This window comes from Eucalyptus grandis, chromosome 6, assembly GCF_016545825.1.
Source record: "Eucalyptus grandis isolate ANBG69807.140 chromosome 6, ASM1654582v1, whole genome shotgun sequence".
In the NCBI taxonomy this organism is placed as follows: domain Eukaryota; kingdom Viridiplantae; phylum Streptophyta; class Magnoliopsida; order Myrtales; family Myrtaceae; genus Eucalyptus; species Eucalyptus grandis.
Genome location: NC_052617.1, coordinates 34,470,288 through 34,482,077, shown reverse-complemented (window position 1 = coordinate 34,482,077; position 11,790 = coordinate 34,470,288). Strand labels below are relative to the sequence as shown.

Sequence of the window (11,790 nt, the reverse complement as noted above, 5' to 3'; positions counted from 1 at the left end):
TGTTTAGGTTTTATATTAAAAAGTTAGATGTAGCAAAAAATTTACATTTGTGAAATGTAAGTCACCTATGAAATATACTCCTAGATGCAAGGACAACCACGGAAATGATGTAATCCACAATCATGCAAAGTATCCCCAATTATTGGTGGAATAATGCTATTAAAAGTGGTGGGTGTTAGTCACTTAGTTTGTTAGTCCCGTCAAATCTATGCCTCGTCTTCCGTTTATTCGAGAAACGGGTTCGAAGACGGTAAGAGATACATGGGATATGGTTCTGGGCAATTTTTTATCAGAATTAGATCGGTGTATTAAAATCTCAAGTTGACGGTTTGCCGTTCAATTGGTTAGACTGCCACTTCGATGTACAGTGCTGTAATGAAGCTAAATACCAAATATAAGATTATACAAGCGTAAAGATAAAGGTCAACCATTTAGAGTGCTCTGATAAAATAAAAATAAAAACCATTTAGAGTGCGTTCAGTAATCATTTTATTTTTTAGAATAATTTCTACTTAAAAATAATTATTTTTATTCTGTTTTTTAGAACAATTTTGAGCATTTGAAAGCGTTTGGTAATTACTCGAAATTTTTATTCTCTTAAATTTTTTGTTTCTTTTAATTTTTTAATAATTCTATTATATTTTTTTATTATTTTTCTTTTCTCTTCCTCTTCCTCCCTTTTAATGGCCGGTCACCTCGGCCACCGTTGATGATCGGCAAGGTGAGGTTCGGCAAACTCGCTGAAACTCGCTTGGCCATGGTGTGCCTTGGTCTCATAGATTTGGGTGAGGCCGAGCCTCGCCAATGGCTAGGCGAGCCTCGGCCTCGCCTTGGCTTGACGAGGGCCACCTCGCACCGCCTAGGCAAGGTCTAGGCTCACCGGTGGCTTGGTGAGGCTTGCCTAGCCATTGGCGAGGCTCGGCCTCACCTCACCTAGATTTGTGAGGCCGAGGCTTGCAAAAGTGGGCCAAGTAAGTTTTGACAAGCTCACTAGACCTTACCTAGCCGGTCGCCGGCCACCACCGCTAGTGATCGGTTGGGGAAAAAGAAGAGAGAATGAGAAAAGAAGAAAAGAAAGAGAAAAAAAGAAAAATAGATTTGGACTTAATCTTGAAATTATACCCAAAAACAAAGAAGCAATTTTTTTCTTCATAATTCTATTCTAAATCTATTTCCGAGAACAAAAAAATTACCAAACGAATTTTTGTTTCAAATCTATTTTCGAGAATAAAAGAATAGAATCAGTTATTATTTAGTAAGTTAAGGTGCATTTAATAACCATTCTATCCCAAAAACAATTTTGATTCATAAATGATTTTTTTTTTATTTTGTTTTTGAAAATAATTTCTAAACATTTGAGGGCATTTAGTAATTGCCTAAAATTTTTATTCTCGGAATAAAAATGCGTTTGGTAGAACTCATAATTTTTTTTGTTTCTTTTAATTTGTTAATACTTTTGTTATATTTCCTCTCTCTCTCTCTCTCTCTCTCTCTCTCCCCCTTTTCTCTTCTTCTTCCTTCTTCTTTGTTGTTGTGACTAGTTGGGTGAGGTCCCAGCAAGCTCGTTGGAGGCTCACCTAGCCACCATGAGCCTTGGCCTTGGCCTTGCCCGATCCGATGAGCCTCGCCCGGATCTACGAGACCAGGGCTTGCGGCCGAGTGAATCTGGCGAGCTCATCGAACTTCGGCAAGGCTCGTTGGAGATTCACCTAGCCAATAGCCGACGGTGACGATGGTTAGCAATGATCGGTGATCGGGTGGGGAAGAAGATGAGAGAATAAGAGAGAAGGAGAAAAGAGGAAAAGAAAAAGAAAAATAGGTTTGGGTTTAATTCTAGAATTATTCTTGGAAATAAAAAAGTAACTTTTTTTCTATTTCTTAATTTTATTCCAAATCTAAGCCCGAGAACAAAAAAAAAACGGATTTTTGTTCTTGAGATGAAAAAATTTACTAAACGAATTTCTACTCCAAATTTACTCACAAGAACAAAAGAATAAAATCAGTTATTATTAGGCAAATTACCAAACGCACCCTTAGAGTGGTTTAGACAGCGTGCAGGCAGTAGAGATTCAAAGTTTAACTTGCCGGCCACACCAATTATGCATTTCTTCTTTCAATAGATGCCTAGACTAAATGTATTCCTTGACCATAATTGTACAAGCAGATTCCTGCCTACTAGCCAACAGCCTAGTCCACTTCCTGGGGGCTATAGGGCAGTGATTGAAACCCTTTTGTCCACCTCAGTTTCCAATTTCTTATGAACGTTAAGTTCAAACTGACTTCTTGAAATTAATTCACAATTTGTGTCGTTGGATTATTAGTGGGACTTGAGTCGATCTTCCCTATCAGTAGGAAGCAGCAGTGAACGAATACACATTAAGCAGAAACTTGTGAGAATGTTGCTGCCGAGGGGGAGAATGCGCCAGCCGTATGCTGCTCTTGCAGTAAGAAATCTTTGTGCAAGACAATGAAATTTCAGTGCCGAGTGGCTGGGAGCTGCTGCAGGACATCATGAGGTTGTTCGCACACCAAATGCACCAACGGGTGCTCACTTGTGGTCAAGTTAGATGAAACCATCCCAACACAAGCGGCCAAAGGAAATGGAATCTTGAAATGTTCAGGCAGTGCGGAAGCAGAGAAGGTCCTTGATTCTAACGATGTGACGACACTTCGGGGACTAACCCGCAGTCAAGCCAGATGAAATTATCTCAAGAGAAGTGGCCGAAGGAAATTCGAAATGTTCAGGCAGTGCTGAAACAGAGAAGGGAGCAACGTTTTTTTATTCTAGAGTTGCAACCGCACCTCTGATTAGAACTGTCATGGAGCCTTCCGAGATAAATGATAATATCGGAGGAAGATGCCTCTATATTATATTGCCAACACACCAGTATCGTACTCCAATATTTCCCATACCAACTCATAGAGCTAAATGAGCTTGAAGCCTTGAACCCTCGGTTCTTTCATTTTCCTACTTACCTCGTAGTCACTATATTTACAGCAAGGCACCTCCTAGTCTGCTAATTTTGTCGGCTATGAGTAATTTTTTCTGACCTTAACAGACCTCGTATCCGTGCAGATGAGAACATTTACTTCAAAACATAACCAGAGAAGGAAAAGGCGAAATTGAGGTCCCAAAGTAGCGAAATTGAATCACAGAACAGCCTGATATCCCTGGAAAGCCTGACTCTGAAGGCTAAGGGGCAGCACCATCCAGTGTTATAGCTGTCTACTATCGAGGACCGACGAAGCTCGACTGGATCTCACCCCAGGAGGAGGCTATTGGGAAGCCCAATTGTTGACACCTAAATTTTGGCGATCTGATCATTTATTTATTGCATAGAAAATTAAGGGTTAATTTTATCCTTGAAAAAAAAAATATTAATTACATAGCATGTAGATGTAGGTGCAATTATTTTTAATTTACGTATTTTGCATTTATTTTTTTGGACCGGTAATAGATTCGAATTAGTGGTTCTAAGCTTTAATTTAGTGAGTTGGACAATTAAGCCTACGGTGATGAAAATTTGGCTGAACTCGTTGCTCATATAAGCCCGTCATTTTCTTTAACGAGACCGAAAGTTGACATATGCTTTGCACATGCGGGAATTTCAAGTTAGGAAATATAAAGAGCAATATCATAATCTTGAAAATTCAATCACCAAAGGGCAACATCCGGGGTGTAATATATTCGGTCAAGTACAGCTTGCAATGAATAAAATATACGTTCACATGGTTGAACGAAAGAAGGAAAGAAATAAAGGGATAATATTCATTAAAGAAAAGAAATTAAGGCAGAGGATATTGTGAAGACTCGCCTACGGAAAATAGAAGATTGCGTCCCTTCCTTGAAACCTAATTTTCGCTCATAAAAAGAGACGCATATTCGCAGTTATAGGAGGCCACACAATCGACACATACGGCCGCAAAAAGAGGAGAACGCAAATCAGAAATCTCGAAGCAAATCGAGAGAAAACACGCTGAGAATCAAGAGAGGAGAGGAGCTCCGCCAAAAGCTCTTCACGGCCGTGACTTTGCCGAGTTCGTGGCCACACCTTGACACCGACCTTGCTGCCGATCGTCCGTTGCATGCACTGACAACGACCAGCCTTCCAGTGATCCTCCCCGATGATAGAGCAACAGCGTTCACTTCCTGTCAAGCCGTGATCAATAACCACGAAGTTTTGGGGGCTTCACAGAATACATATACGGCCATTGAGAGAGCAAAGTAACTAGAGAGTGTGAGAGGAAGAGAGAATTTGTCATCATCCGCAGGGAGCTTTTGACCCAAAAAAGAGAAAAAAAAAAAAAAAAAAAAAGAACTTGAGGGGGAGCAGCAAAGAAAAGACACGAAGAAGAAAACAATAGAAAAAGACGAAAGAGGCTGTTCATGTTCTGAAATTCATGATCATTGTCTTTGCTTTTTGACCACCGAACAAAGGATTCTGCAGGTTATCCCCAACGGTGCTGATCTTCCTCGTTGTCACCTTGAACGCCGTCTTGCTCCAACCGGCCACTGTGAGCTGCACTACCGAACCTCATCGTTAAACCTACATTCCAGTGAAGCACCTTCACTAACGCACCAGAGTAGTCGCTCCTTCGTCCGGTGACAGTCGCTCACCGCAACCAGCAACCTCAGCAGCTTCCTGGCGAGCCTCAAAATTCACATAATTACGGCAACAAACCGAAGGATTCTCGGGAAAGGTCTGGCTTTAAATTTGAAGATTTCTTTTCCACTGCTTGCAATGTGGAATTTGCGTGCGTGCAGGTTACTTGGATCAGGGGACACGTGAACCCGGTCAAAAGGACCATGTCAGTTTGAAGCCCAAGAGAGCCTTTCGTGAGCCAGGCCCATCTCCTGGAACTTCAGGCACCCGCCGTGATTTCCATGACCCATCATCCATCCGAATTTGGAGACGTCACCCGTGTGACATCGTGAATTAGGTAAGACTCTCGATCAATTTGATTTTCATATATCTCGCTGTCTAATTCGTAATATCGCAATCTTTCTTTGAATGTTTGATCGATATTATCATATTCAAAAGATCTCTCGATCCCTTATGAATTAGGAAATTTTCCTAATTTTATAACGTGCGTATGATTGACAGTCCGATTTCACGCTCGAAATATAACTCGCAATCGCACGGAAAAATCGCCAATCCATTCGCGATTTTATTTGAAATTGGCCAATCCGATCTCATGCACGAGATACGATTCGTCAATTTATTTCCAAAATAGACATGGATGATATCTTGCTTCTAATTTGTTGCCGTGTTGTTCTTAATGTCTTATTTTGATTCCTCTCGTAAAAGAAAGGAAAAATCCAAAAGAAACTGAGTTAGATTAAGTTCGTCTTAGAATATTATCACTTTAGGGTTATCTTGCATGTTTAGAATAGGAAATTTATTTATTTCGAATTTTTGAAAAAATGAAAAATCCAAAAAAAATGCATTCATTTAGGATGTTAGTTTTTTTTTTAAATTTGGGAGAGCCCGAATTAAGTCTAGGCTTAACAATTCATTAGCCAAACCTTAGATGGTTCACACCCGAAAAATTTGGTCGCGACACCAATCATCGAATGCAAGATGGAACATCCTTGTCGCGACACCAATCATCGAATGCAAGATGGAACATCCTTGTGATTATCCACAGGTACAAGTAATCAATGCTAGGAGTTCTATCTAGCTGGCTAAAAAAGCTTCCCAGAATACGAATTAATTTTTCAACAAATTGCATGTCTTCTGTCCAAAATATGCCCCTCCATGGTTGGGGATAGGCCTTCATCGAATTAGTTCAGATCAGATTCTTTCAATATTGAGCTTCCTAACTCACTAGTCCATCTGACTTGCAACGCACTCCGATCCCTTCGATCCATGCGAACAAAAGTTCTTGACCGCATTCTCGATGCCGAGGTACTCGTACACGTCCTTATCAAACACCGGGCTGATCAGATTCTTTAAATATTGAGCTTCCTAACCCAGTAGTCCACCTGACTTGCAACACATTCCAATCCCGTCGATCCATACGAACAAAAAGTTCTTGACCGCATTCTCAACGCCAAGGTACTCATACACGTCCTTATCAAACGCTGGGCTGATGCTCCGTAGTTCATCCAGACTGAGATCCTTAAGCTGGCAGTTCTGAGACACAAAATGCTACTGATCTTCCAACAATATCATGAGAGGTTCGGAAAGGGACGCCCTGGAAAAAAAACATCAAAATTCAGACACATGCCAAGATACAACAGATGATAACTCCGCCACATGAAATCTATTGTAAAATAGGCCGAAAGTCCCATAAAGTTTGTAAATCACATTTTCTTGGGTATAAGTAAAGCAAGATAGATACCAGTTTACAAGCAAGAAAGCTAAACAGCAAAAGAAACAAAGAGTCCAAGCACACCAAATAGATGCAAGAGATGCTTTTCACTTCTTTGGCATAAAGAACAAAGAGTCCAAACAGCAAAGGGAATTCAGAACACTGCCCAAGTTTTGAGTCAGTGACACCGGATAACTATCTGTGCTGTCTATAACCACGTGGTCAGAACTAAAAGAAAGAAAAAATGAAAGGAAAGGCAGTGAGACATCATGCAATACTTATTACTTTTTTTACGAGGTAATCAGCAAGTGTTGTGGCATCAAGGTGGCCAGCCGGCAAAGCCCTGTATATACGCTCCTTATTATAGGTAATATTATGAGCGAACTCTGCTGAGACTTCAAGCATTCCCACAATTGTCTTTACACTATCAAATACAGGTTCCTTGTCCTCCTGTCTCATTAAAGAAAATAACAGGATCAGAAATGGAGAGAAAGGATAAAAGAGGATAATGTTCTTCAGCATATAGAAGCTAGTTGGAGCTTTGTCAACCTAGATAACCAATCTCCTACTACAAATTGTCTATTTTATACTTCATGATTCTCCAAGAGAATATGCTTTAAGTCTTTCCAATCTTCCAGCTATAAATTGATATGTAGACCCCTCAAGCACTATTCTATCAATGAACACATCACAATCACAGCAGCATTTAATAGTTTTAAGATCAAACTTAGTATCCATCTATAAACTATGAAGAGCCTCTTGACATCTTCCTGGATGTAGCACAAAAATTTTCAACAGGCCAGGAATGTTTTCTTCAAGTGCTAATGCCAGGGACAGGCATAGAAAATCATCAATAAATTGAAATTAGCAAATGTAATCTACCTGCAGATCACGATTGTAAGATGGAGGAAGGCCCTTACACAAGGTCAGGAGGGTAACAAGGTCTCCTATGACTCTGGCTGACTTCCCACGGACAAGTTCCATTGGATCAGGATTTTTCTTTTGAGGCATTATGCTACTTCCAGTGGAAACAGAGTCGCTTGGTGTAATAAAGCCGAACTCCTCTGATGCCCACAAAACCCACTCTTCACCAAGCCGCGAAAGATGCACAGCTATTATAGAATTGGCTGACAAAAACTCCATAACAAAATCTCTGTCCGACACTGCATCAATACTGGTTAAAACATTAAGCATCAACAATCTCTCCCAGAGCCACTTGTTGGGAAATGAAGAGCTAGATATGAAAAACAGATGTACAACAGGATTAAAAATGTACTTCATCCTAACAGTATAAAAGCACAAGAGAAACAGCGATCCTCTCCTCTTGATGGTCTAACTGCTAAAGTGTCTCATGAGAAGATGATCATGGACATCCAGAAGATTTGACAAAACAAACAGGCACCAAAATGTCAGTTCAAACGAGATAAAGAGCATATAAACCTTCTTGTTTCAAGAAGTTGTCTGGGGCAAAGTTAAGTATTAATTGTATGTCACTTTTTCATACATTTTCATGTGAAAGAAGGACCCTGAAACTTGTACCAATCAACACCAGATGCATGACTGACCGATTCACTTAATAAGAAGACATCTTGCACAACAATTTCAAGGCCAATGAGAAGATATGTACATAATACGATACAGTGCAACCAAAATAACCAAGTCCACATTATTTGCACCAAAAAAAATGGTTTATCTCCCATCAGAAAGCACATTGCTAGAGCATCTGACTCTGCATACATGATTGAATCATACCTATTACGCATAGGAGCTGAGAACCCTAGCTTGTCAGCAGTCATAAATCTGTCAATTGGAAGGCCAGTTCCAGCCAAAGCACATGCCCCAAGAGGGCAGAAGTTGAGCCTGGCTCTGCAGTCTACTAAACGACCAATATCACGCTCAAGCTACAAGACAAACCAGTGTAAGGTTAATTTTTATAGCGACCCAATAAACTAGCTTTAAAGAGCAGAAATGGATACTGGTGTTCTGACAAATGAAGAGGCAACATTTACCATACAGTGCATGGTTAAACACCTTATAACATCACATAAATCATGGCATATTTAGGAAGTACAGGGCTTCAGTACTATGCCCAATAATGCCACTCTAAGGGACCTGTTTCTATACAGGAGAGGAATAAAAACATAACTATATGGCATATGTTTAGAATTTAACCAAAGCATGTCAGCCTAAGATAGACTTGTCAATTGCATAGAGTATGACTACCTGCTCAACATATGCTAAGAGGTGATGTTGCAACAAAACTGGTTGGGCCCTCTGCATATGTGTGTATCCCGGAACAATTAAACCCTCGTTCTTTAAAGCTAAGGTCACCAAAGCCACCTGAAGATGTGCAATATATGGAATGATCCTATCAATAGCATCACGACACCACAGACGAAAATCGGTCTGAACTTGATCATTCCGGCTTCGAGCTGTATGGAGCTTCTTCGCTGGCTCGCCAATCATATCAGTTAGTGCTGCTTCAATGTTCATGTGCACATCTTCTCTATCAGCCCTCCACTTAAACTCTCCATTTTCAATCAGTCTCTCAATCTCACTCAGTCCTTCCAAGATTTTATCTCTGTCACTGTCATCCATCAGTCCCTGCAAGAACACTGACATAAGAACTAAGCACCAAACGCGTTTGGCCTTACTCGACCCATCATTGAGCATGGCTTTATCTTTTAGAGAAATCGTAAGAACACGATAATTGCCACTGGATAATTATTCTTTCATGCTTTCACATTTGCCAAGCATTGCGTGTTTTCACTTTTGCGTCGGGAAAAGTACATAAAGGGTCCTAAACCATTCAATAGGTTCGCTTAAGTCCTAAACTGTATCTTAAGAATGCACTTAGGTCCTACACGTGGGGAATTCTTAAGTGAAAGATAGGTAATTTTAACTACCTCCATCGAAAGGAGGTGATTGCATTTTTTTGAAAAGAAGTTTATAAACTAATTAAACCATTTGAAAGATTATAAGAAAGACACAGAGCACTACCAGTATTTGACAATACAAAAAAAAAAAAAAAAAAAGGCTGGAGTGTGATTTGTGTATAAGTCTCGTGAATAATCAAAATGCCATTTGCAAAACAAAATGTCAATATGGGTTGCAAACCGTCTTCTGAAAAAAAGTCTGCTTTCTCCATCTCCTTGCTTGCAACTCTGAAGCACACGCATGACCAGAAACTCCTCTATCCGTGTTCATTTCGCGTCATCATCAAATTGCAGTCAGCAGACAACTCCAACACAAAAACACATTCGCCTCCGCCCCCCGCGACACTCTCATCTCCTTCGACAAAATCACTCTCTACCAAAAACATTCAACCCAAACCTTCCTACACCGAAACCCAGCCCGCCAACGAGAACAACAGAGCGAAAAAACCGTCATCACGAGAACGATCACCTGTTTGGCCAGCATAGACGCATGCGCCTTGCTTCCCTGATGTCCTGCCTGTACAGCTCCTTGTCGAACGAGATGGACTCAGTGAACCTCTCGACCGTCTCCGTCACGCTCTCCTCGAACCGGCCCCCCCACAGCTTCGCCTCCTTGGAGCTAGGGTTCTCGTCCGCCGCGGCGGCGGCGGCGCCGCTCATGGCGACAGCGGTCGGGGGCGCGCGGAGCCCGATCTTCCTCGAGAGAGACGAGAGCAGCGGCGACCGGCTCAGCTTGGGACGCGACGGGATGCGGCTCTGCGAGGAGGAGCGCGGATTCGGCGAAGAAGGGCGGAAAGGCGCGAGCAGCGGCAGCGGCAGCGGCGGCGGCGGTCGACTCCATAAGAAGAGCTCGAATCTCGACCGAACGAGAGGGGTTTTCGGGAGTCGATGGATTTTCGGGGTTTTAGGCGTAGCTACAGTGCATCTCTTGTCTTCCCGCTACAAGACTGTAGAGAAAGACATGGAGAGAAAAGCCTGGATTTTATATTATTTATGAGATGGGGCGCATGATGATTACCTTAATTTTCCCATAAAATACGACTTTAATCTAATAGCAAAGTTTTTTTTATTTGTATTTCCTTGTCTACTAGCTACCCGCGTTAATTACAGGAATTCTATTGAACAATGTACAATATTTTCCTGGCCTCGGGACATTTTAGAATACACATCGAACCCTTGGCCCTATCTTCTCTACAAGAATCCGTGTACAATATTTGACCATATAACGATTAGTTGTGATATTGCAAGCATATGAACCCAATTTCCTTAAGTTTGGAAAATTTATGAAGGAAGAAGTGTTAGAACAGAATACTTGGTTCAGCAAAACAATTGGGTTTGTTGATGAATACTTCCGCCTATAGATTTAAATATTGTTGGAGTTCCTTAGGGCGCGTTTGGTTGTGTTTCTTTAAAAATTGTTAGGGAACGAAATAGAAAAAGTATTTGTTAGGGGAACAATTTTGAACAAAATACGCGTTGAGAAACTTGTTAGGGAATAAAAAATAAACGAAACATGTTTGGTAAATTTGGATAATTTTTTATTTCTTTTATTTTTTCTATTTTTTTCTTATTTTTCCTTTTTTCTTTTTTTCTTTTTCATTTTTTTTTCTTTTGGCCGGTCGCTCGGCCAAGGCCTTGGCCGGCGACCGGCGGCGAGGGCCGAGCTCGCCTAGTGGCGGGCGAGGCGCGGCTCAGCCGGGCCACCGCCTGTGCGAGGCCGAGGCTCGCCGCCGCCGGGCGGCTCGGCCCGCCGGCCCGGGCGAGCTCGAGGTAGGATCCGGGCGAGATCGAGCTCGCCCGGGCCGGCGCGAGGTCGGCCTCGCCTTGATCCGGCTGAGGCCGAGCTCGCCCGGCCGGCGAGCCGCGGCCTCGCCGGCCACCGCGGGCGAGGCCGAGGCTCGCCGGCCCCGGGCGAGCCGGCCTCGCCGGCCGGGCGAGCTCGCCCGGAGCCGGCGCGAGGTCGGCCTCGCCTTGATCCGGCGAGGCCGAGCTCGCCCAGCCGGCGCGAGGTCGGCCTCGCCCGGCCTACGGCGCGGCGTCGGCCTCGCCGGGGCCGGGCGAGCTCGCCGTGGGTGGGCGAGGCCGCCGGCCCTCGTCGGCCGGTCGCGGCCTCGGCCATGAAAGAAGAACAAGAAAATAAAAGAAAAAGAAAAAAAAGTGTTTCGATTTGTGTTCTTAAACAAGAAACACAAAATTTGTGTTTCTTTTCGCGTTTCTTTTTGTTCCTGGGAACAAAAGAACAAAAAACAGAAAAACTGTTTAAAAACAAAAAAGAAACGCAAACAAACGGGGCCTTAATTGAAGATTTAGCCCGTGGTGATAGCCACTTAGTTTATAAGGAGGATAAGGAAGTCAAGTTCTACGTGGTAGCAAGAGTTGCACCTGTAACGAGTTGACATTTGTACTTTGGCCTAGTGGAATTCGACTTATTTTGGCTACAAGAATTGGAATTGAGTAGGCGCATCAATTAATCTAGTTAGTGATTTCTCTTTACCCATATTCTATAATATTCAAAGTTTGTAATAAATTTTACTGCTAG

At 42.3% G+C, this 11,790-nt stretch overlaps 1 protein-coding gene across 1 annotated transcript; it reads right to left on the bottom strand.

The window, feature by feature from the left end:
• Nucleotides 1-5,607: 5,607 nt before the first annotated feature.
• Nucleotides 5,608-10,202, bottom strand: LOC104449186 (argininosuccinate lyase, chloroplastic). Its single transcript, XM_039316195.1, is given in 9 exon segments — nt 5,608-6,025; nt 6,027-6,144; nt 6,146-6,198; nt 6,601-6,765; nt 7,198-7,489; nt 8,068-8,216; nt 8,539-8,919; nt 9,721-9,758; nt 9,761-10,202. Coding segments are annotated over 9 exon segments (1,419 nt in total). The 5' UTR covers nt 9,912-10,202; the 3' UTR covers nt 5,608-5,953.
• Nucleotides 10,203-11,790: the final 1,588 nt, after the last annotated feature.